Source organism: Elephas maximus, chromosome 19 (assembly GCF_024166365.1).
Source record: "Elephas maximus indicus isolate mEleMax1 chromosome 19, mEleMax1 primary haplotype, whole genome shotgun sequence".
Lineage (NCBI taxonomy): Eukaryota > Metazoa > Chordata > Mammalia > Proboscidea > Elephantidae > Elephas > Elephas maximus.
The window spans coordinates 80,812,882-80,834,125 of record NC_064837.1 but is presented as its reverse complement, the minus strand read 5'-3'; the positions used below and the strand labels follow the sequence as shown (position 1 = coordinate 80,834,125).

The following is a 21,244-nucleotide window of genomic DNA, read 5'->3' as shown; positions in this document are numbered from 1 at the left end:
GACTTCAAAATGCAGTTAAAAGATAAATAACTCTTTGATTAGAAATAAATAAAATATAAAAATGTCACATTTATTTTACATACGTTTTACAAAAAAAGAGTGCAATGAAGAAATGAAAGAAAAATATATGAAAATAAATAAGATCTAATATTTGACTGCATTGCTTTTAACCCAAATAGTCTATCATAGTTTTTCTTTCCTGTTTATGTCAGCTGGGGAAAAAAATTAGTGCAATGTTGCAATTGTAAATGCAGCATGGCAACCTCATGCCTTAGCAGTGTGGGAACCCCTACCATACTCATGTGGAGTTACTGCTGTTGGAGACTTCTGTTGCTGGCAGCGCAGTGATCCTACACATGGATGCCCTTCACTGCCTGCTTGATACTTTCCAGCAGGGCTTTGCATTCTGGGGAATAGTCCCGCTCCAGATTGCTGTACATGTCTGTCAGTGTGTTTACATATGCTTCGAAATTCTGCTCACTGATTGGTCCCTGCATAAAGACAAAACACAACGTACCAATCGCAGTGGCTCCGGCTGAGGCAACAGATAGATGGAGGAACAGTGAAGGTTACCTGAGACTCAGGATTCTTGGAGGGCAGGCAAGGATCCAAACGACCGAGGGAATTTTGGGGAGATAAAGAGAGATAGAGGGTGGGTTGGGATTCATCAGAGCACTTTTTTCCCAATTGATTAATGAGATTAATGATATTAATGTGACTTGACTGTGCAGGATTTTGTTGGTCAATCTGGAGCCACATAAAGTAGATCCTGGGCCCCTCAGGGCTGGAGTACTTAGGAGGTGGCCTGGGCCAGACATGCACGGGAAGAACTGTTTGTAGAAGGTGAATGTGGGTGAAGCTGGTAAGGGTGGCTTTGTTTGTATGAGCCAGTGCCTTTAATTTCAATGGGCATGACATCAGGAATTTAAGATTTGACCAAGTGACTCACTAATCAGCTGTGTGCTGGAAAATCTCCCTTCTCTATCTCAGACACCATTCTGGCCATTTTCCACGTAGCTTGATTGTGATATCCTTTCTGATTTCCACCTCTATCTTTCTAGGTAGAGTATCGGATTTACAAAGTTAGGGTTTATGCATACCTGTGTGTGTGTGTGTGTGTGTGTGTGTGTGTGTGTGTTGGTATCTCCTTTGCCTAAGGTGGTGCTTCCATGGTGGTACACGTCCAATATGTGCAACCCGAAGGTGCAAATGAAAGAACATGCATAGCACTCATGGGATGTGACTTATCCAAATCTGATGCCTCCATTTCCCCCCTTTTTTTAAAAAAGAAACGTGATATGTATCTTACTTCACAAGGTGCTTGTGAAGTAAGACACTTTAAAAAGTCTATACTACTGTTGTTAGTGTTACTGCTTAGGTGGTAAACTTTCTAAATGTGAGGATTATGTTGTGGTGCTAAACAAAATACCAGTCTAAGTTACAGTGCTTTTATAATCATAGTTTTCTGCTTCCTTTCCATTTCTGCCTTTGCTGTGCTGTGTGTTTCCTGGAGAATCCTAACTAGACGTGGACACGGGGGGCAGAGAGGACAAAGGGAGCACCCTACAGCCAGGTGCATCAAACAAGTGCTAGCTTTGGAAGCTGGATCACGTTATGTAAACTCTGAGTCTTGTTTTCCCCAACTGTAGAGTGGGAATAACAATACTTCCTCTTTGGTGCTCTTGTAAATGTTTTATGTGAAAAGCCCTAAAAATCACCACATGGAATCCCTTGTATGATAACTATTATTCTTATGTCCCTGGTGAAGAAGAAAAAAATTTTCAGAAATAGAAATGTGAGGTAATAATTAGAGAAATGTTAGTAAATAATATCAATATTATGCAATAATTATTTGAATGATGGCCATAAAACAGTAATTTCTTTTCCTTTGTGTTATTACTATGTTATTATTATTATTATTTTTTTTGGTCAAAAAACACATTTGGAATTGGTTAAAATGAGGACTCTATGCTAGAACGTTGGGTAGTTAAAGGATTTATTTTTGTAAAGAAAACCAATTATATTTCTTCATTAAATTGTTGCTTCTTTAAGACATTTTAGATATAAAATATACAACTTTAGAAAACTTGTTCTAAGGATCCAGGTGCTGAGGAAATTAAGGGCACTCAATAATGTAGGTTCACTTCTAAAGGCTTATTTCTATGTATGAAAATGTAAAGGAAACTAATGTTCTATAATCCTAAATGTGTGCTATATCTATGTTTAAATTTGAGAATTAAGGACGATTTGCTTACTTTTGTGCTTTTTATGCTATCTCGGGAGAACTGAAGTATGTTCTTCAGTGTGAAGGAAGAAACAACAAGTCTACTGGGTACTAAGCATTTTTTATAGTTCCTGAGTGGGGTGAACAATGTGGATGGTTAGGTCTCAGATTTTGTAAGCCATGAAATATTCTATTTGGGACATATTTTTAGTGAGAGAGTCTTAGCCTTCAACTTTCAATCTATATTCTAAAACAAGCTCCAAACAAACCCTCTTCTCTGAATGACTCCTCTGATACAATAAATCCTTGGCCTTAGTATAATTTAAATATACTGTGTGTACTTATCATGTTCACAGGGAGGTATGTAATGAGCCATGTTAACCCTGGGATTGCTGACGGCCCCTCAGAGGTAAGCACTTCTAACTGCAGCCATGTCAACAGCTGCAAAGCGGTACTGCAAGCACAGTGATGGGACTCCACTGTTTCTGACTTGGACTCACCATCTGTGGGAGCTGGATGTCAGCAAGGCTAGAAATGAGGGCTTGGCTCAGCCCAGCCAGCTCCTTCAATAAGCTCTCATTGTTCTGTTCAATAAGCTTGTTCTCCTCCTCTATGGTCTTCAAGTTGCTCTCCATAGATGTGATCTAGAATGGAAACATGGCGGGATATAAGTACAGAAGACTTCTGCCTGAGGGAGATCCATTGGCTGAATCCCCAGGCCGAGGAGCACATCTGCAGCAACATCTCTCACAGGAATCCAGTCCCCAAATTTACATTTGCAGCCCAGACTTCTCCTGCAATTTACAGATTCAACATCTCCACATGGCTATTCCACAGATATCTGTAACTCAATGTGTTCAGAAGTTAAACTTCTGCCACTCCCCCATGACTGCTCCACACACAGCCCTCTTTTCTCCAGTTAAGAGTCGCTCAGGCCTCGAGGCCTCCCTGCGACTTGCTTTACCTTCAAAATACCCAGACAGTGATCCTGCCCACCGGCTCTGTGATGACACAGCAAGGTCAGTGTATTGGTCATAGTCCCTTCTCAGCGGTGCCCTGATTAGTCTCCCCCTTCCCCCCTAAGGTGACACCACAATGTCTTCTTAACATTTAAGTCGGGCTGTCTGACCCCAAGGCTCCGAACCCTATAACACGTCTGTGTTTCATTCAAAATAAACCAGAGTCCTTCCGAGTGGGACACCCTCCTGTGACCCCCACCCACTGGCTCAGCCCAGACCACTCTGGCCTTGATTCAGGGTGATTGCTCTTGCTTTTTCTCTCTCTGAAACACTCTTCCCCACCTGTCTGCCTCTTCCAGCAACTCCATAAGCCTTCCCAACATGTCTCCTTGCTGAAGCCTGGCCAGACCCTCCTATTTACTCCTGAAACCTGGCTGCTCCTCGCTCCTCCAGTTCTCCTTATCCACTTCAATTTCTTCTTTTTTCCATAGGACACAGCGCTAACATGTGGCAAAACTCACTCAATGATAGTTTTTTGATTATTGTCTGATACCACCCCCCCGACCTGACCTCAGGCTCCATGAGCACAGAGGCCTTTGCTAGGTCACTCATGGTTCCAAGAAGTTTTCCCATGATTCCAAATCCAACACAGTTGGCTGTCTCTGTGGACCTGATCATTAATACTGGAGGAAGATTCTTCCACTAATCTGTGCAGGGTAAGGAACCAGCAACAAGTTTCAGATGGACTGAAGCCCTGGTCTTAAGCTCTGTGTGAAGACTCCTGAGAGATCAGTGAGTATGTGGTGTGCAAACCCTGCCTCTCAGGAGAGCAGAAGAGGGACAGCCTTGCGGATGGGCTTTGCATCACGATTCTGAGCCTTCTGGCTTGCTGTAATATAGTCAGTATTAAAAAGTCCTGCACTGAACTTCTAATTTCTAACTGGATAAATTTCATCAGGGTACAGAGCATGTATTTCATAGGAGAATGCAGAGTTGAGAAATTGTTTGCATTTTTAGGGGGAAAAGAATCAACTCAAGAGACTGTACATTAAGATTTGTTTCTAACAAATACATGTTCAGAGTCATTCTAGAAAAATTACGGAAACAAATACTTCTACGATTTCTTGGATTTTAAATAAAACTGAGTACTCTCATCTTCTCACCACAAGTTTCCTGAATCACCATTTAGTCTATAGAATCTTTAACTGAGGGAAGATCTGCTTTATTTGCTAAGAAAACTTTGGAGGCAACCAAGGTAAAACCACAAGAAAGTTTGCCTGTAGCCACTGAATCGGTGACTGAAGACCTGGGATAATCCATCCATTCAGGTTTTTAAAAGATAATTGTGTAATTAAGAAATTCTTAGTATATTTGCTGTAAGATATCCATACATTTTTAATCACAGGTTTAAAGGTTCAATATTCTGTATCCATCAAGATTAAAATTACCATAAAGGTAACTAATTATTATTATTATTTACCTGGGTCTGCAGCTTCATCATATCTGCTTCAATTTTCAGGTTGGATTCATTCAGCTCCTTTATTTCTTCATCCAGATGTCTAATTTCTTCATCACTCTCTATACCTACAAAGAGTCAGACTATCAGTTCACACTGAAAATACATGCCTATGCGTATGAGACTTTCAAAGATAGGAGTCATTTTACACTTAATTTATGGTGAAAATGAAAGTGAAAATCAGACTTTAAACTGTTGAAAGTTTGCCCCAAGTTACACATATCCAGGAAAAAGTGGGTAAAATGGGTTGCAGAATTGAATCTCTCTGTAAGAAAGAAAAGAGGGAGTAGAAAAGTACACCTCTAAAGTAGTTCCCTTATATCCCAGGTATGCTGGGATATATGTTCTCTTACTTAAACATCCCTGCCATCCTTTATTCTTCTATCAGGTATGAAAACACTGAGCCTTAGAGAGACTAATCCACCCAAGTTCAGGTGGCAGAGACAGAATGAAACTCCAAGGCCCTTGACTCTGGACCCCGTGAGTTCTCTGTACACAATGCTGCAAGAACAGCCATGACATAAATCATGCCCAGTGATCGGGTAGTCTGTGTAACCAAGTGGGACCATGTAGACCACAATTGGGTAGAGCTGGGAAGGCAGGCATGAGAGACAGAGTCCAAGGACACACAACCCTGTGCTCTGCTTGAATGTGGATAAGGAGCAAATGTGATTTAAAGGAAAGAACACAGGCTTCAGAGTTTGCATGCTGGCTTTGACCCCTGTTCTTGAAGTGGGACGCTTACTTGACTTCTTTGTTCCTCAGTTTCCTCCTCTGTAAAATAGACATAATATCTACCTTGTGAGAATTAATACAACAAAATGTAAAGTGCTGAACCCACAGGGGGGCTATCTTCCCATCATTATTTTATAGAATGGATATGAATACATTTTAATAATTGCAAAAATCTGGGAGAGATGGCTAATATTAAGGAAGCCAGAAGCTGGATTTAAGATAATCTCAGTCTAGAATGATAATTGTAATCCGAAGTGATGACCATTAACAGGGATAAATGTAAACTTCATTTGGATTTAATAAGATCGATTTCATGCATCAGGATGGGTTTGACAATTTGATTGACGGAGACTGAGGTTCTTATACTTTCCTGGGTAACTGCTTTGGAGAATCATTCATTACCTACTGAAGGCGAATGTTCCCATTCTCTATGACCCAGCAATCCCATACCTAGGTACACACATAGACACATGGCTGCACGTGTACAACAGGAGGCATGTGCACATGTACACAGCAACACTGTCCATTACAGCAGGACCTGGTCACAAGCCCCCATCCACCAAAGACAACATGGTGACACTTAGAAGTATAAGGTGAAAGGGTAAAAAGTGAGCCCTGAAAGATTACACACAGCATGAAAAATCAGGCAGCTGCTTTTGCTTTTTTCCACCACCCTTCTGTCAGTTTGTGGCACTGTGGTGGCTTGTGTGTTGCAGTGATGCTGGAGGCTATGCCTCTGGTATTCCAACTGCCAACAGAACTCCATGAATGATGCACATATATGTAGACAGCAGGTGTCCTCAGTATATTAGGGGCTCTAGGGAGCTAATTTTTTACCTCTCAATTATATTTCTTGAGTGAACCTTTATTTTTGCATTAGGTTTATACAATACAATTTTACTTCTTTTTTTTTTAATTTAGAGGAAAATGATTAATGTATCTCTGACTACTTTAGCTACTAAAGGGTAAAGAGAGATAATATCCAGAAAGGAATAATGTACCATTCTATTTTGTCACATGGGAAGAAATTACGCTTTGACGTTCAGAATCCTCTGGGGAGCTACCGCTGGACCTCGGGGTGAAGACCGTGATTCCCCCACATTCTTACCTCCAGTTGCTTTTAGCTTGATGGTCATGAGTTCTTCAGAGACTTTGCCCTTTTTGATGGCTTGCGCATTTAGAGGACATCCAGATAAGCTGCAGAAAAAGAAATTATACTGTGTGAAATGCATATGATTTGCTTTTTTTAAAAAAAATTTCGCTTTCTACTATTTAAGTTTTTGCCTGCTTGCTAACTGCATTATAGTTGGCAGTTTCCTTAGAGAAAGTGACAAGTAGACACCTATTCAAACAAAAGCAAAGGCCCTAAAATAACGTAAAATGTTTTTTTAATTAAGCAAAAATATAAATAGCTACTGATGATACATAATCATAATATAGTTTATTTTGTTAAAATGTTACTGTTCTGCATTTATACAAGTGCCTTTATTTACTGGTGGTTATTTTCTGTAAACCTAAAATTGTAAATATTATTATGAGTAAGAATTGTTCCAAATCAGTCAAAATTCCATGTGTACCAGAATCTAGGTCCTTCTATCTTTATTCACACAGTAGTGTCTTCCTTTTATGATAGCATTATAACATACTAATACAAGCCCCAAATAGCACTACCAGTACCAGCCTCCCCCTGGTTAAATTCACCGTTGGAGGATAGGGAAGTTTCTAATTTATTCTTTGACTTTTAAAACATTATATTTCATTTTAAGAACCTCTACTCTGAAAGGGGAAAGGAACCACTACAAATCTTGAGATGCCATCGCCTCCTTGGAAGTCTATTTCCTGCAGTGAGGAGGCATGCCACCCTTTCCTTTAACAGTTGAGCCCTTCAGCAGTAATTGTTTCCTTTAACGTCATCTACTTTATTTAAATTGCAACAATCTGCTAATGACAAAAACCAAAAAACCACACCCATTGCTGTGGAATTGATTCCAGCTCATAGCAACGCTATAGGACAGAGTAGAACTGCCCCGTAGAGTTTCCAAGGAGCACCTGGTGGATTTGAACTGCCAACCTTTTGGTTAACAGCCGTAGCACTTAAGCACTATGCCACCAGGGTTTCCTGCTAATGACAACATTAACCAAAACTTGTTTTCCATAAATGTATTATCAGATAATTTTGTTGTTCTAAGCAGCCATTAATTTGTTTTGTAATTTTGTTGTATTTTTGTAGATGCAATTTTTATATCAAATTCAAAATTACCACAATCAGCCACTTAAAATATTATTTTTCACAGAAAATTAGTTTCAGTTCATATATGAAATGATCACATCAACTTGAAGATAGGGCCACTTCACAGAGTGTAAGGAAACATTACTGGATAGAAGCCCTCAATAAATGTTCACTGAATGAATGTATTTTATAAGAATACTAAATTATTCCATATTAAGATAATATAAATGATAGAAAAATTATATGTGTGTAAAATAAAAAAAATTATTTTAATATTTGATAAGCTATAAAATATTTTACACAGGAAAAGAAAATAAGGAAAATAATAAACTAACATTAAACCTGATTTTTCTATTTTTTGAACTTCTCACTGTAGATTGTGGCCTATATAAGCTTCATTATCTGAAAAGTTTTCACAAGTCTGTGTTGTTTTCTGCCATAAATGTGTCCTCAGAAAGTGGTTATGACTTGAATTAATATTTAGTGGATGTATTGGGTATTTAAAGTGGCCTAAATTTTTTTTTTTTTTATTTATGGTAAGTTCTGGAGCCCTGGTGGCACAGTGGTTAAGAGTTTGGCTCCAACCAGAAGGCTGGCAGTTTGAATACACCAGCCACTCCTTGGAGACCCTATAGATAGGACAGTTCTACTCTGTCCTATAGGGTCACTATGAGTTGAAATCGACTCAAAGGCAATTTTTTTTAATGTTAAATTGGTTTATAGTGTAATGGATATGAATACCTCATTAGCACCTCTTATACCTTTCTCCCCTCAACGATCTGCTTTGTTCAGATACAGGTGTAACAGTGGTGTGGAAAAGTTAGCGAAACATCAGCAGCTATGTGACTAACCATATAATTTAGAAAAGGAGGCTCTGGTTTCAAAAAGACCACCTGATACTTTGTATCTTTCAATGTTGTTTTAACTTCTGGAATATAAAACAAATACTAAATTAAAAAAAATTGGGGGCAGAAAAGTATCTTAAAGCTCTTTTCTTCTTTTTGAGAGGAGCCAGGACCTCCACTAGGCTCTATTGCCCTCATTAAGCAAAGGTGGGTTTGGCAGGCTGGGGGGTCTCCTTCTTGGGCTTGGGAATCATATTGCAAAGGAAGAGAAAAAATGCCTTATATGGTTTGACATGTCTACTAAGGTGTATCAAGACAATTTATCTTCATTTGCCTTCTGAAAGTAAAATGACAGGTGATATAACTTAGATAGTAGACATAATTATTTGCAGTATATTAAACCTTAATAAAAGGACAAAAATATGGCCTAGCACTAAATGAGTTCTACTGGTCACAGGACTTCTGGGGTTTTAAACTTACAAACATGCATAATAATGTGTGTGTGTGTTTTAATATACTGTCAATTGTCTTCTCAGATTTATTTTTTTCAAAGTAGATGTTTGTAATATAAAGATTTAAATCAAAGGCTAAGTAATTATCATGTAAACATAGTGCTGATATTACTTACAGGGCAAAGTATTCATCCGAAATAGGATTTTCTTTTCTCTGAAATAAGTGGTATACAATGACAACAAGTCCACAAGAGCTGAAGTATGGCTCGAGTATATCATATCCCACGTGCATTTAGAGACCAGCTCAAGGATAGATTTGATGCATAGAACACTAATGACCAAAAACCGGATGAGTTGTGGGATGATATCAATGACATAATACATGAAGAAAGTAAAAGGCCATTTAAAAGATAGGAAACAAACAAAAAAAAAAAGAGACTGAAATAAATGTTAGAAGAGACCCTGAAAGTTGCTCTTGAATGTAGTTTCTAAAGTGAAAGGAAGAAATGATGAAGTAAAATGGTTGAAAAGGAGATTTCAAAGGGCAGATCGAGAAGACAAAGTATTATAATGAAACGTGCAAAGACCTGGAGTTAGAAAACCAAAAGGGAACAACACTTTCTGCATTTCTCAAGCTGAAAGAACTGAAGAAAAAATTCAAGCCTCAAGTTGCAATACTAAATGATTCTATGAGGGAAAATATTGAATGATCCAGAAAGCATCAAAAGAAGACATAAGGAATACACAGAGTCACTGTACCAAAAATAATGGGTTGACATTCAACCATTTCAGGAGGTAGCATATGATCTAGAACCAACGGTACTGAAGGAAAAAGTTCAAGCTGCACTGAAGGCATCGATGAAAAACAAGGCTCCAGTAATTGGCAGATACCAATCAAGACGTTTCAACAAAGGATGCAATGCTGGATGTGTTCACTTGTCTATGCCAAGAAATTTGGAAGACAGCTACCTGGCCAATCGACTGGAAGAAATCCATATCTGTGTGCATTCCAAAGAAAGGTGATCTAACAGAATGCAGAAATTATTGAATAATATCATTAATATCACACACAAGTAAAAAGATAATTCAAAAATTGTTTTAGCAGTATATCATGAGGAAAATGCCAGAAATTCAAGACGAATTCAGAAAAGGACATCGAACAAGGGATTGTTGATGTCAGATGGATCTTAACTGAAAGCAGAGAATACCAGAAAGATGTGTACCTGTGTTTTATTGACTATGCAAAGGCATTCATCTGTGTGGCTTATAACAAACTATGGATAATATTGCAAAGAATGGGAATTCCAGAACACTTAATGGTGCTTATGAGGAACTTATACATAGACCAAGAGGCAGTTGTTTGAACAGAACATGGGGATAATGAGTGGTTTAAAATCAGAAAATGTGTGTGTGTGGGAGGAGGGTCTGTATTCTTTCACCATACTTAGTCTGCCTGCTAAGCAAATAATCTGAGAAACTGGACTATATGAAGAAGAACACAGCATCAGGATTGGAGGAAGACTCGTTAACAACCTACGATATGCAGATGACACAACCTTGCTTACTGAGAGTGAAGAGGACTTGAAACACTTACTGATGAAGATAAAAGACTACAGCCTTCAGTACAGATTATGCCTCAACAAAAATCCCCATAAGTGGACCAGTAAGCAACATTATGATAAATGGAGAAAATACTGAAGTTGTCAAGGATTTTGTTTTACTTGGATCCACAATCAATACCCATGGAAGCAGCAGTCAAGAAATCAAACGATGTACTGCTTTGAGCAAATCTGTTGCAAAAGCCCTCTTTCAAGTGTTAAGAAGCAAAGATGTCACTTTGAGGACAAAGGTGTGCCTGACCCAAGCCACGGTATTTCCAGTTGTCTCATATGCATGCAAAATTGGACAATGAATAAGGAAGACTGAAGAAGAATTAACGCATTTGAATTATGGTGTTGGTAAAGAATATTGAATATACCATGGGTTGCCAGAAGAAGGAACAAGTCTGTCTTCGAATAAGTACAGTCACAATGCTCCTTAGAAGCAGGGATGGAGAGACTTTTTCTTATGGACTTTGGACATTTTATCAGGAGGGACCATTTCCTGGAGAAGGATATCATGCTTGGTAAAGTATAAGGGTCAGTGAAAAAGAGAAAGACCCTCCATGAGGTAGATTGATATAGTGGCTACAACAGTGGACTCAAACACAGCAAAGATTGTGAGGATGGCACAGAACCACACAGTGTTTCTTTGTGTCGTACACAGTGTCACTTTGCGTCAAAATTGACTCACTGGCACCTAACAACAACAGCGATACAATGATCAGAATATCCATGCTCGCATTTTATTTGCATCTGAATATTTTTGGATCATAGCATAATTTTACCCAAAGGATAGGATTTCTCTTCCTTTGCATAAAAGTGATCGGGAATTATTTACCTTTCTGGAATCAATTAAAGGTTCATGACGTCACTTAAAATTAAGCCCAGCCTGGATGGAAGAGGTTCTGTTCAAGCAGTGCCTAACTGTAGTGGCTGTGAACTTTTGGATGCCAAGCATGTTCTTCTGGATGCTCTCTGTAGTTGACAAACAAGATACCCAGAGTCCTCCACTTTGTAGTCTGGAATCACCATCTGCCCAGCTATGTTACTGGGTGGTTCTCAGTATCATTAGAGAGATTCTCTTTCAGTGATCACAGCTGGAGAACCTATATTTTTAGGGAGTTCCAACTGATTTTTGTGTGGCAAGAAGAGACTTGTGAGCAAACTAATAGATCTTACATTTTTTCCCATTAATTATCAGAGACCTTGTATTAAAAAGATGAATTTAAAACAAAACATGTATCCAGTCTGGCATAAAGGACAAGAATGCTACCCTTCAGTTAGACAGCTTCCATTTGAATCCCAGTGCCTCCACTTAGGAACACCAGACCTTGGACTAGCCACTTAACCTTGCTACAATTCAGCAAAATAGGAATAACCACAAAATTTACTTTCCAGGATGGTTGAGAGAACTATATGCAATAGTGCCTGTGATACTCGTAGCACAGTGCCTGGCACATGGTGAGAGCTCACTAGACACCAGGGGAGGCTGATAGCACGGTGGTCAAGAATGGGGCTCTGCCTTCTAAGGCTGTATTCAGACCTCAGCTCTGCCATTTCCTACCCATGTGACAGCAGGCAGTGCCTTAATTGCCCTGGGCTTATTTCTTCTCTGTCAAATGAGGAAAATTGGAACACCCATGTAGCTCAAAGGGTTTTGTAGAGGTTTAATGAATAAATCATGTACATTACTTAGGACAGTGCTCTCTCTTGGAGCAGTCAGAGTCTTGAATACATATGTCAGCTGTTATCAGGTAACTAGTGATTGTAAAGAGCACGAAATAACTTCAGGGATTTTAGGTTTAAAATATGGAACATCTGAAAGCTCATCATGAGTTAGAGCACAAAATTCCTGTGTAATTCCTGCATATATACACATATACATTATTTTTGCAAAGGGGAAAGGAAATAATCTACACTGAACACCTACAACATGCCAAGCAATAAGCTAGACATCCTGGTATTTCCTTAAACTCTGTATGTAGTAAAGAAACAGTATTCTACCTTAAAGAGAGCACCCCAAATTAAATTCAGTCCCTTAAATCTTTTACATAATAGAAATATCTAGTGAAAAAGAAAAAAAATTTTTTTTTCTTTTTCACTACCTAGAGAAAAAGAACAGTGAGATTTGAGTTAGTCATTTGTGTAAACTCTTAATTGCTTTCCTTTTCCTAGAAAATATCATCCTTCCATTATGATTACAGCCTACTTTTTCCAGATCATAATCTTTTTCTTGTTATGAAATATATAATATTTACACAGTTGCTCTCCAGTTTAAAGAACACTATAAAGATGAATACCATTTACCTTAAAAAAACAGAGCATGTCTTACAATGCCTTTACCACAGCCTAGCTGCTCCTCAACAATTGCCATCACCTGCCGCCCTAGAGCCAGCCATTATCTTGCATTCTAGGTGAATAATACCCTAGGTTTTTAAAATGTCATTTTGCCACCTGTGCATGTATCTTAGTTTCCAAGTGCTGCTGTAACAGAAATACCACAAGTGGGTAGCTTTAAAGAGCAGACATTTATTTTCTCATGGTTTAGGAGGCTAGAAGTTTGAATTCAGGGAACCAGCTCTAGGGGAATCCTCTCATGTCTGCTCTGGGAAAAAATCCTTGTCTCAGCATCTCTAGTCCCAGAGTTCCTGGGTTCCTTGACGATTTCCATATGGCATCTATCTCTCCCACATTTGTGTTTGTTTGCTTCTGTGCTTAATCTGTTCTTTTGAAATCTCAATAGTGGTTAGGCTAAAGACAAACCCATTCACAGGTACAAGAGTTAGGATTCCAACACATATTTTGGGGGGACACAATTCAATTCATTCATTCATTTATAACAGGTTTTTGAACTGCACGTATTCTTCAGCAACTTCTGCTCAGCATTACGCTCTAAGACGCATCCATGCTGATATGTACACTGTGGTACGTTCTTTTCACTGCTGTGTGCAGTCACCCTGGTATGTACCTGCACTAGTGAGCATGTGGGCTGTGCCCTGTCTGGAATTATAAAAGCAAAGTTGCTACAGACACTGTCATAAGTGTCTCCTGGCTCCAGGATGTGAGCCCCTGGGGTGTCAGCTTAACAGTTAGGGCCTGGGTTGCAAGACATGCTCATGTTCAGCTTGACTAATTAAGGCAATCTGCTTGCTAAAGTGGCCCTTCCAATCACCCTTTTACCCACGTTCTAGGAGAGCCCAGTCTGACAAGGAGAGTTGTTCCACAGCCTCACTAAACCGTCGCTTCTCACTTAAAACTTCCTTACACTTTGTAAAGATAATTTCTTTATGGCCAACAGAAGGATGTGCTCACCAAAGGACTACATAACATTTTACCATCAATGGTAACATGGACACTACTGAGGTCTTTGCCTGAGAGAAAAGCTACTGTGTAGTAGATGTGCCTTTAGGCACACTTGGTTTGTGACTGGGGTTCCTGCATTAAAATGGTGATTCGGACTCAAAATACAATGATATGTGCTGTTGTGGACTCGAGCCTGAATTTGAAACCTATCAGAAAATAAACAACTTAAAAATCTCAGGTTTTTGTCATAAGCAGATTTCATCCATTTAAATAAGCTATCCCTGGAAGGCTTCATTTTCTGATACTTTTCTTTAGAGCTGAACAAAATGTCAAAATGGCCCAGCTCATAATCAAGGCATCAGGACTCACTAAAGCAACATTGGGCTTTAAATTGTCATCACGGGCAGTGGCCAGGAAGAGGAGAGGCCCCTTGGATGGGAAAGTGTGCAGTGAATATCCAACTCCTCTTGCTTTATGTAGAATGTGAACCAATGGTGGGCTTTGGTCACTGTTGCCCAGGACAGGGTCTAGCTGAAATACTGGCACTCAGTGATAAATGAATTAAGTCTTTGTGACACTGTACAAGGATCTTCTAAGTATCCCCCATCCTGTTGTCCACTGAGTGGTCACTGGGCTATCTTCTTTCTCACTGCTCTGGAAGAGTCCCATCTTCCCATCAGTAAAATAACTACAATTTTGTCCTGAAATCAAGCCTGTTTGTGAGAGGGAGGGAATGATACAAATATGTAAAGTGAAAGTCTGTAATTACACAGCATAATGGAGTAGGTGCCACCACTTGGAGCTGGCCAAATAATGACAGATCCATTAAAAACAGCAGCATAAGCATTACTTTAGAATACAAAACACAAATGCGTAGTTTCTACAGCACCAGAAAACTGTAGTGAATTTTCAGAAATGGAGAAAACAGCATTCTTCATTGTTCAAACCGGTCAAATACCTATCTGGCAAGACTCATTGTTATGGCAACTAGAGTGGTAGGATTAATGACCTCCCGGAGGTTATTTTGCTCCCCCAAAGCAACTCCATTGACAAACAATCACAGCATCATCAACAACAGAAAAAGACAGAAATCAAACAATACCTTCTGTGGGTGACAAAAACATTATTGACGTGGCCCAGTCCATTACAGCCAGGCAGGGGGCAATGGGGCAGTTCTTGTTTGTTGAGTTTCCAGGAGAGGGAAGCCCCGTTGAGAAGAGTCTCCTTCTGTCTCTTGGCAGCCAGGGGACAGCCGGAAGCCGTGCGGTGGGAGGTGTATTTACCTGAGATGTGACCTTGGCCATCACAGCCTATCACAGGACACCTAGACAGACATAGCAGATGCATTGCTTGCTAGGCGAGACCAGATGATTCTCATTCCTTTGGGCATGAAGTTTAGTAAAAAATGAATAAGATGACAGTGGTAACTCCATGCTACCCAGAAGGCAAGTCGTGAAGTTACAGCATTTTAGGAGGGTACAACAGCAGCTAACTAAGCAGCACTACCAGTCTACAGGCTCTGAGTTAAGGTGTTTTCATGTACTATCTCTTCAACCTTCACAACAAAGCGACTGGGTAGAGAGTGTCATTTTCCCATTTTAGAGGTGTGGAAAAGGGGCTGCTAAGCGCGTAAGTAACTTGCCACCATTTTACAAAAATGGAACAAGTTTCTGCTCAGACTTGATGCCTCTGGAGCTGACCACTTAAGCGCTAGGTTATTATGCCCCCAAACAAAACCAAGGGTATAAAACATTACTGCCTTACTCAATGTTATAGAGCACATCACTCATAGAACTGAAACTCTGGTTTCCAAATTTATAAATACTGTACTTAGAACAGTTGTAGAGCCAGTGGTTTTAATTTACACGTTGATACTTGCATAACATCGACCAAGACTTAGTAGCATATTTCTCTTTGGAGGTAATTTGTTTTAGATAAAATTTCACCTTAAGCAAGATTAAAGTTTCAGGGGGAAATGCTGCCATGTTTGTTATACTATACCACTTCCAGAATGATACTCCCCTTTAAAACTATTGGAAAAGTATAAAACTTTCCCATTTTGTTTGCATTATCAAAAAATATGGAAATATAGCTAGGAATGGGAATATTTCCTCGAACATCCAAGCAATCTGACTCTTGCTTCCAAGGTGCCTAAAGTTCAGTCAATGCTCAGCTGTAGCCCCGTTCAGGCCTGTACCTTCACTGTGCCCCTCCCGTGGAACCAACAAGGTGGGGCGTGCCCTTATGCCATGGCCTTCCATGTTGCACTTACTTAAGTTCAGGGTCTTCTTTTTCATCCTTGGTAGGGGTCATCTTGACACCACCTTTCCTGGCACGAGGGCAGCCGGACAAACTAAAGGAGTTACCCAACAACAACAAGAAAAAAACCATGTGATCTGGCTGATTACTGCAGCTGACATGCTGGCAGACATCTCAGAAATGGGAACAGCCCTACCTTCTGTGTGAAGCGTAATTTCCAGTCACATGACCTGACCCATCGCAGCCTGGGGTTGGGCACCTGCAAAACAGGAACAGAGCACCTAGTGTGGTTGGAGGGGCAGTTAAGACATTTACCTAGAACTTAACAGAATGAGTTGCTTTATGTGGATTTTTTTTTTTTTTGCTTTAATATTATTAACTTTTGGTTCATTATCCATTTTTAAAGGGAATTTTAAGCTATGCTACTACTGTCCAATGCTTGGTAGACAATATATTAATTGTTATTTTTTAAACAGAATGCTCCTTAGAATCAAGGATGATGAGACTTTGTCTCACATACTTTGCACATGTTATCAGGAGGGATCAGTCTCTGGAGAAGGACATTATGCTTGATGAAGCAGAGGGTCAAAGGAAAAGAGGAAGACTCTCAATGAGATGGACTGATACAGTGGCTTCAACAATGAGCTCAGACATAGCAATGATTGTGAGGATGGTGCAGGACTGGGCAGTGTTTTATTCTCTTATACATAGGGTTGCTATGAGTCAAATCGAATCAACAGCACCTAACAACAACAAAGTTCTTTAAAAACTTATTTTGGAAGGAATTTGAAAGTCAGTTCACAATTTACTACTAGACTTGGTCTACATCATGTAAAGCTCTTATCTTTTGCTTAAGAAGAAAATTTTTCCAAATTGTTTTTATGCATAATTTTCTCCAATATTTTGCATAACCACTATAATTCATTAATTTCAGATGAACAGTGGTATATGTGAATTCCAGAGACTTGGCACATTAATATGATTACCAAAGTAGCTAAATCATTTGCAAATTGACGTATCCTGCCTCACAGCCCAACTTAAATGGCCTTTTGGAAAATCTATCAGTAACTATTACAGAACAATCAGCAGTTAAATTTGGACTAAGAAGGGTGAAAGAGGAAGGGGGACCAATTTTACACAGAATGCTGATTAGAAATAGGATTCAAAATACACTTGAGTACAAACGTTATACAGATTCTTCCCCTTTTTGTTGCCTTTTTTCTATCACCAATACTAATGAAAACCCAGAGGCTGTCACAAAATATTTGCTTTCCTGAAGGTTCTTTTAGAAATTATCTTTGTTTATTCTCACATTTATGCTCACCATGATTCTACCCAAATGGGAGTTTCTTTTGAGAAAACTGATCATTCAAAGAAAAATGTGAATAACTCTAAACCACCGAACTTTCATAGAAATGCTTGTATCCAATCCTAAGACAGGGTAATAGGGAGGAAATGCTTCTTTCAAATGAAATTTGAAATTAGCACACATTTCTTCAAGTTAAGCAGAGGAGCCTGCACTGAGTCTTTAACCACCCATTTAAAAACATAATTTGTATTCCATATTGTAAGAAAGGCTTGAATACTAGTCTTTCTCTATTAACATTTTTAGTAAAATAGTGCTTTTTTCGAATATTGCAATTATGGAAACACCTGTGCCAAATAATTTTGTTTTGGAATTCTCTTTGAATAGCTAAAAAAGAGGTCAAGGAGATGTCTCTTCTTTTTCTTGTATGGAAAAATCAAAGATATTACTTACTACATGGTTGTATAAAACACATAAATACTAAATATTGCTATAGGATTCTCATTCTATGTGTTATCAAAGTACTGTCACATTGTATTCCTAGAAATAAGGCTCAGAGAAAATATTTAAGAGAACAGGCAGCTGTAATTAGGATGTGGCAGTGTATAAGTTTAGAGTAACTGAGTAAGATATGCTGGCAATTCTCAACTTTCAACCTACTAATTATTAGTCTCCACTTATTATTGTTATATTTCAGTTGACAAAAAATAGTTTTCAATAAAATTATTTCTAGAATCTTCAGTGGCACAATAAATTATATGTTATACTTTGAAAATGAGAAAAATTTGTTTTATAATTTCCTTTACTATTTTTATTAAAAATTATGTACATTTATTGCTATATTGTCTTTCATAAACATTGTTTTAATAATTTTTGAACAAGTTAGAAAAGAAAATAATAACAAAAAGTTATGAAGACAATGTAATATCTGAAATGTTAGACATGTTAATTCTACTATTTACAAAAATAGTAAAACTACACAAATACTGTTTTATCAATAGACTTGGTAACACTCATTTTTCCTAAAATGCTATTCTTTGCACCCCATTTTTTTAATCAATTTTGTTTAATGTTATTCCTGTATCTTCTTTTCATTTATGTTCTATCATACTTTCAAAAAGGTATAAAGTGGAATACCAGAAAGATGTTTACCTGTGTTATTGACTACACAAAGGCATTCAACTGTGTGGCTCATAACAAATTATGGACAACATTGCAAAGGATGGGAATTCCAGAACACTTAATTGTGCTCATGAGGAACCTGTATATAGACCAAGAGGCATTTGTTCAAACAGAACAAGGGGATACTGTGTGGATTAAATTCAGAAAAGGTGTGCATCAGGGTTGTGTTTATTTACCATTCAATCTGTCTGCTGAGCAAATAATCCGAGAAGTTGGACTATATGAAGAAGGCAGCATCAGAATTGGAGGAAGGCTCATTAATAACCTGAGATATGCAGATAACAGAACCTTGTTTGCTGAAAGTGAAGAGGACTTCAAGCAGTTACTGATGAAGATCAAAGACTATAGCCTTCAGAATGGGTTACACATCAGCATAAAGGAAACAAAAATCTTCCCAACTGGACCAATAAGCAATATTACGATAAATGGACAAAATATTGAAGTTGTCAGGGAATTCATTTTACTTGGATCCACAATCAATGCCCATGGAAGCAGCAGTCAAGAAACCAAACGATATATTGCATTGGGCAAATCTGCTGCGAAAACCCTCTTTAAAGTGTTACTTTGATTCAGGTGCGCCTGACCCAATCCATGGTATTTTCAATCAACTCATATGCATGTGAAAGCTGGACAATAAAAAAGGAAGACCAAAGAAGAACCGATGTCTTTGAATTATGCTGTTGGTGAAGAACACTAAATATACCATGGACTGCCAGAAGAAGGGAGTCCTAGTGGTGCAGTGGTTAAGAGCTGTACTACTAACCAAAAGGTCGGCAGTTCAAATACACCAGCTACTCCTTGGAATTCCTGTGAGACAGTTCTATTCTGTCCTATAGGGTCACTATGAGTTGGAATCAACTTGACGGCAATGGGCTTACGGGCCAGAAGGAGCAACAAATCTGCCTTGGAAGAAGTACAGCCAGAATAGTCCTTAGAAGCAAGGACGGCAAGACTTCATGTCATGGACTTTGGACATGTTATCAGGAGGGACCAGTCCCTGGAGAAGGATATCATGCTTGGTAAAGTAGAGGATCAGTGAAAAAGGGGAAGACCCTCAACAAGATGAACTGACACAGTGGCTGCAACAATGAACTCAAACATAACAACGATTGTGAGGATGGTGCAGGACTGGGCAGTGTTTCATTCTGTTGTACGCAAGGTCACTATGAATCAGAACCAATTCAACAGCACCTAACAACCACATAAGTTGGATCATTTTTTTTATTACCCTCTATGTAATATAATAAGACATGAAAATAAACAAGGAGATATTTGAAGTAAGAGAAGAAGAGATTAGAAAAAATAAAATAAGTAATGATTAATATAAATGTGACTTTGAGATCCTTTAGATTAAGCAGAAAGGAGTCCAAATTGTGTTTAGCATCCAAAAGTGAAAGGCAAGTTTATGGTCCAAAATGCCCAAAGGTAAAATATTATGCAGCTTTCTTAAAATTAGATGAGGAGAACGCTTTGTGACCCCTTATAGGTCTGATCTAGTATATAAATTCTGAAATTAACAGAAAAAAAATTGTGTTTAACTATGTTATAGACTGAATGGTGTCCCCTCAAATTATGTAAGTTCTAACCCCTATACTTGTGGACATAATTCCACTTGGAAATAGGGTTTTCTTTGTTAATGAGGCCACTTCAATGTAGGTTATGTTTTAAACCAATCACTTTTGAGATGTCAAAAGAAAAGATTAGGCACAGAAACAAGGAAGCACAAATGGGAAAAAGTTGATCCAAATGGAGATCTTCAAGAGACCTAGGAAGAGAACCTGAAGGAAAGACACAAGGATATTTCCCCCAGAGCAAACAAAGAGAGCATTCCCCTAGAGCCAGTGTCCTGAATTTGTTGTGTGAGAAAATGAATTTCTGTTAGTTAAAGCCAACTACTTGTGGTATTTCTGTTATAGCAGCACCAAGAAACTAAGACAAACTATACATCATTGCTTTTAGAAAATTATTACAAAATATAAACCCCACAAAGCAAGCAAATAAACTAAATTAATTAAAGTGATTTGGCTTTAGTTATTTCAATCTTTTGGTGAATGAGTGTCTGTCTCGTAATTTAGTTAGATTTGATGTACCGATTTTTAGTGACCACACTGAGACCGAAGGAGGATGGTCCCAACCACAGAGCATCAGGGGCACTGACCAGGCTTCCAGACACTTACTTTAGCTCCTGAGAGTTAGCAGCCATGAGGGACTTAAGAGTCTTATCTGCTAAAGGGCATCCAGAAACACTGAAGGGTGGGAAAAAAGAAGAAGAAAAAACAATATAAACTTATACAAATCTGACTCATGTCATTGTGAGTTTGTGAGCACACAAATTTACTAGAGTTTGTGGACTAAAAAAAACGAAACCTCCTTTGAACCTGGCTTTGCTGCTTTAACCTGTCTGGACTTGTGGACACTTCAGCGATTTCTTTCCACCTCAGATTTGTTATCAAGGAGACTCCTGAACTTTAAAACTCAGTGTTACAGTGATACCCACACTGAGTCCACTCCCATTCCATCATGGAGTGATGATGATTTAAAGTTTTAAAGTTTCCCCCTCAAAAGGAAAAAAAATCTCATCAGTAAAGAAGTTAAAGTGAAGAGATTCAATGCAGAATTTTTTTTTTACGAT

General features: G+C 38.6%; 1 protein-coding gene across 1 annotated transcript in view; it reads right to left on the bottom strand.

Moving 5' to 3' along the window:
• Positions 1-326: 326 nt before the first annotated feature.
• The window catches only part of LOC126062349 (suppression of tumorigenicity 18 protein), a 119,402-nt gene continuing 98,484 nt past the window's right edge, over positions 327-21,244 (bottom strand). Inside the window, exons 15-22 of the mRNA XM_049859831.1 lie at positions 20,790-20,858; positions 16,321-16,383; positions 16,138-16,218; positions 14,968-15,189; positions 6,543-6,631; positions 4,664-4,767; positions 2,725-2,868; positions 327-491 (exon numbers count right to left, since the gene is read on the bottom strand). Coding sequence (XP_049715788.1) covers positions 351-491; positions 2,725-2,868; positions 4,664-4,767; positions 6,543-6,631; positions 14,968-15,189; positions 16,138-16,218; positions 16,321-16,383; positions 20,790-20,858 — 913 coding nt within the window. The 3' untranslated portion in view covers positions 327-350. The remainder of the gene's footprint in view (positions 492-2,724; positions 2,869-4,663; positions 4,768-6,542; positions 6,632-14,967; positions 15,190-16,137; positions 16,219-16,320; positions 16,384-20,789; positions 20,859-21,244) is intronic.